A 4,164-nucleotide genomic window follows, 5' to 3' on the forward strand; every position below is an offset into this window, starting at 1 on the left:
CAGGAATGCAATGGCCTCTCAGGGAAAACCTAGCGTGCTTGCCTGCGAGGACGCGCCTCCCGTGGAACAAGAGGGGGGCACCCTGAGCTCCCGCTGCGTGCGGCGGGGGTGCCTGCGGGGTGAAGACTGAAGCACGATGCGCACAGCGTGTTAGGATGGACTTTATTTTTACATTACTGTACAGTTCATTCGTAAACATAAAAAAATACAAAGACGTGGTTTCGCTGTTGTCCCAGAAAGATTCTCGTGATGTTTCCTGCTGCCCCGCCAGCAAAGGTGTCGCCCACATCCCAGGGCTCCTTGCATCCTCCCACCTCCCCTTCTGGGGCCCTGAAACTATGGCTTTGTGACAGGTTGGATCTAGAGTCCCATGAGAGCGACACAGGACACCAGCCTACAGGAGCCTCTGTGGTGTGGCCACAGCCTCCTGAACCCAGCAGCGGGCCCTCGAGATGCATCCCCTGTGAAGTCGGTAAGAAAACACCAGGAACGGTGGAACCTTACTGCCTGGGCCAACGCACCGAGCAGGTGGGCGTAAGGGGAGGAATGGAGCTGGCTCCCGCCTGCCCCTGCCCCACAGCCCCAGGACGCCCCAGGACAGGGCTGCAGGCCGAGGGATGGGACGGCCGAGATCCCCTGGCTGTGCCTACGTCCCGGCCCGCTGCTCACTAGCCGCGCTCATCGGGAGGAGCGATTTTGTACCAAACGGCCCGTATCTTTTCTGGAGCAACCTAAAGTTTACAGTTAGACTCTACCCTCGGTACAGACAGGGTGAAGAAAAGCTGACATATTTAATATGTTACCACTTTACTTCAACTATTTGTCAACATTAACACTGAGATTCTGCAAATACACAACAGAGCAGCCTCGGACACGGGCGCCGGCGACATGCGGCACTTCGGCGCCATCGGAGCTGCGTCCCTCCAGCCCCAGGCAGGCCGCGCCTGGGGACGGACTTCCACGGAAAAGATTCAGTGGACCGGGGGAGCTCCGCGGCCGGCCCGGCCCACCCGCCAGGCCTGTCTGGTCGTGTTTCCCTCCTTCCTTTCTGGGCAGATGCCGAGAAACGCGAGCCAGGGAGCTGGCGGTGGGCGGGCCAGGCCACTCGGAGAGGCTGAGCTCTAGACTGCTGTCTCTGCCCTGTGGGTACGAAGTGCTCAGTTTGCAGATTTGCTGGTACAGTGATCTCAATGATATGGCGGGGGGGGGGGGGGGGGGGGGGGGCCCGGCCGCCAGCCAGGGTGACACCCGGGAGAGCAGGCTTCCTCCTGCCGTCCGGCCTTGGCTCGCCATGCTGTCCACTGGACACGGAGCCCCACGGGTCAGGCCTTGGCTTCGCCCTTTCTGGAAGGGCTCTCCGCCCAGGCAGGTGCCATGGGGCAGTCCTCAGGTCCCACGGCTTAGGAGCACAGCACTGGGGGCTGCAGTGGCTCGAAGGGCTGAAACTACAAAGTATGCCCGTGGGTGACTCGGGCACGGACGAAGACACGGGCAGCGCCCGGCCCCAGGGGAGCGCATGGTGTCACCACACAGAAGCGACAAGAGCACAGCGGGGCCATGTGATGCCCTGGCAGCTCGCTGGGCCACGAGGCAGCGGGGCTTCGCCTGGCCAGGGCCGGGCACTGGTCGGCCGGGGTCACATGGGCCACGGTGATGACACGGGGTCTGCTAGCACATGGCTACATGGAACTACAATGACCACGACTGCCACTCAGAAAGCGGGATGGGAGACGCTCGCTGTCCTGGGAGACTGGGAGACGGGATGAGCGAGGATGGTGCCGGGAGACGGGATGAGGGCTGGTCTCTGCCGTCTGCTGGGGGCGCCCCCCGGAGGACCCGGAATGAGTGTGCACCCTAAATTGTATGCGTGTGCGATGGAGGCCGAGGGGATTCACAGTTTTTGCAGCCAGTAAAGTGTCTAAGTCTGTAACCACACCTCAGGCAGCCCGCGTGTAACTGCGGGTCCTGAGCGGCTACTGTGGAGCTCGCTGTATTTAATTGTATTTACCTGCTTACCTGAAATAACACAGCAGTTATAATACTGATTACTTGTGATAGTATTCTGTTAATAAAATAAGGATTTGTACAAAGCAGTCGTGGACTGTCTAGCGGTTAGATGCTGTTACTTGGCACAGTTAGTATTAGGTGAGGATTTCGCCAGTCCTACAGGGACCTCTTCTCCGTACGAAAATAGGGGAGTATCTGAGCCTGTCTAGCCCCGCGGCCCAGTCTGCTGGCTCACTCAGCTGGGGGCTGTCTCCCGCTCTGGGCGGGGCTCCTGGGCAGTCCGCACTGCTCGCCCCGTGGGCTGCAACGCGCCCCTGCACAGGAGACTCCTAGACAGTATATATGTGTGTATATGTATATATGTATATATGTATACCATATAAAGTGTACTTACGGCTTTTCATCAACCATATCAGGTCTACTTAATTTTGCCCATTGTCAATAAAAGAGCAACAGTGCAGCGAGCTGGGCTCTCTGCTTTGTCTTGGCCTCTCCTCTCTCCCTTCTCTAGGCGGGGCCTTCTGTGTGCACGGGAGCTTGGGGGCAGAGGCTGGGCGGGGCGGGAGGCAGGCCAGTCTACCTGGTCGGGGCACGTGGCTGAGGCCCGCCCTCAGTAGAGGTGGAGGAGCCCGAAATTAAACTGGGGGCTCTGTTCGTGACACACGAGCCCCGGGGGCTCACGGGACTCCGTCCGGGCTGTGAGGGCAGAGGGAGAGGCGGAGACACGGGTGCCCTGGTCCGGGCTGTGGCTGGCTGCCGGGCTGCCCTGTGTGCTGTGCGGTTGTCTCGGGAGGCTGGCGCCTGCCAGGCTGGCTACACAATTGTGCTGATGCCGCTGGGTTTGGTCTTGCTGCTGGTGGGGGGCGGGGGGGCAGGGGGCTGGCCGTGGTGGGGCACCGTGTGCCCCACATGGGCTGGGGGGCCGTGGGCGTGGGGCCCGGAGGCCGGGGTGCGGGTTCTGCTGCATGTGGCAGTACTGGGTGTGGTGGGTGTGCACCTGGGCGGGCGGGCCCGGCGGGGGCGGGGCCGCGGGCGGGTGGGCCTGGGGAGGGGGCTTCCCTCTCTTACTCCCGAATAAGGAGCCCAGGAGGGAGGAGTTGGGCATGGCCTGGTGTGGGCGAGGTGGGCACTCTCGTGTTGATGTAGCTCTCCGGCGTATGTGAGGGCTGCTAATGATGGATCCCTAAAAGGAAAGCCACAGAGACAGCATTTAGAGACCTCCGAGCACTCACGCCAGACCGACTTAGCCGTCCGAGTCCACCCGCTGACTGCGCAGCCCGGCTTGCTCGCTGGCCGCGAGGGTGGGCTATGGGGCTGGGCTCAGGCCCCCCTCATGCTCCGTGCAGGCCAGCCAGGGAGGGGGCCTGGGCCTGGACACGTGGAGGGTGCGGGCAGGGGAGGGGCTCCTCTCTCACAGCCGCACACGGGCCTGGCTCCTGCTCCCTGTGGCAGCTTTGCCTGGGAGCCTGCCTGCGTGGGCCGGGCGGCCGGGGAGGGCGCCTGGGCTGCATGTGCTCGGTGGGTGGCGGGGGTCTGCTTTGCCTGGAAGGGCCCGGGCCCCGGTGCAGTCGGCCCCTAACTCCTCTGGGACAGCCTGTGTGGCCTCTGGGGTTCTGGGGAGGGGTGACGCGGACAGGTGGGGCTCGGGCGGCCTCAGCCTCTCCCTGCAGCTACCCACTGCAAACCGAACGAGCGTGGACGAGACCGGCAAGCGGGGCCAGGACGTGAACAGTGAGGTGGTGGAGGATGGATGAGACCTCGTGAGACCCACACCGACTCCCCGTCTCTCCGCCGCCCCCCTACGAGCTAGCTAAGCAACTCCACGGTGTCCTGGCTGCGACACACAGCGGTTGAAACTCCGAGATGGAAGCGGGGGACGGTGGGCATGGAAGTCCAGAGCCGGGCAGACGCCCCGAGCGGGAGGTGAGCTGCACCGGGCCGGCCACGCAGGGGCAGGGCGGCAGGGACCACTGGGCTAAGCGGGCCTACGGCACCCAGTCCACCCCCCACCCTCAGTCCGAGACAAGCGGTGAAAGGCACGGGCGTTCTAGGCAGGGAGAAGCCGGCATGCGGGGTCTGCGGCAGGCAGGGGAGACGTGTGTGCGTCTGTGCAGGGAGGAGCGAGAGAGGGACGGCAGGTGGGGTGGGTGGGGAGCC

General features: G+C 63.3%; 1 protein-coding gene across 1 annotated transcript in view; it reads right to left on the reverse strand.

Annotated features, from left to right (window-relative positions):
• Positions 1 to 145: 145 nt before the first annotated feature.
• The window catches only part of IQSEC1 (IQ motif and Sec7 domain ArfGEF 1), a gene marked incomplete in the record, with an annotated part of 128,032 nt that continues 124,013 nt past the window's right edge, over positions 146 to 4,164 (reverse strand). Inside the window, 1 exon segment of the mRNA XM_027768782.1 lies at positions 146 to 3,190. Within this exon segment, the coding sequence (XP_027624583.1) occupies positions 2,618 to 3,190 (573 nt within the window).

Source organism: Tupaia chinensis, unplaced genomic scaffold (genome assembly GCF_000334495.1).
Source record: "Tupaia chinensis unplaced genomic scaffold, TupChi_1.0 Scaffold147500_1, whole genome shotgun sequence".
Lineage (NCBI taxonomy): Eukaryota > Metazoa > Chordata > Mammalia > Scandentia > Tupaiidae > Tupaia > Tupaia belangeri.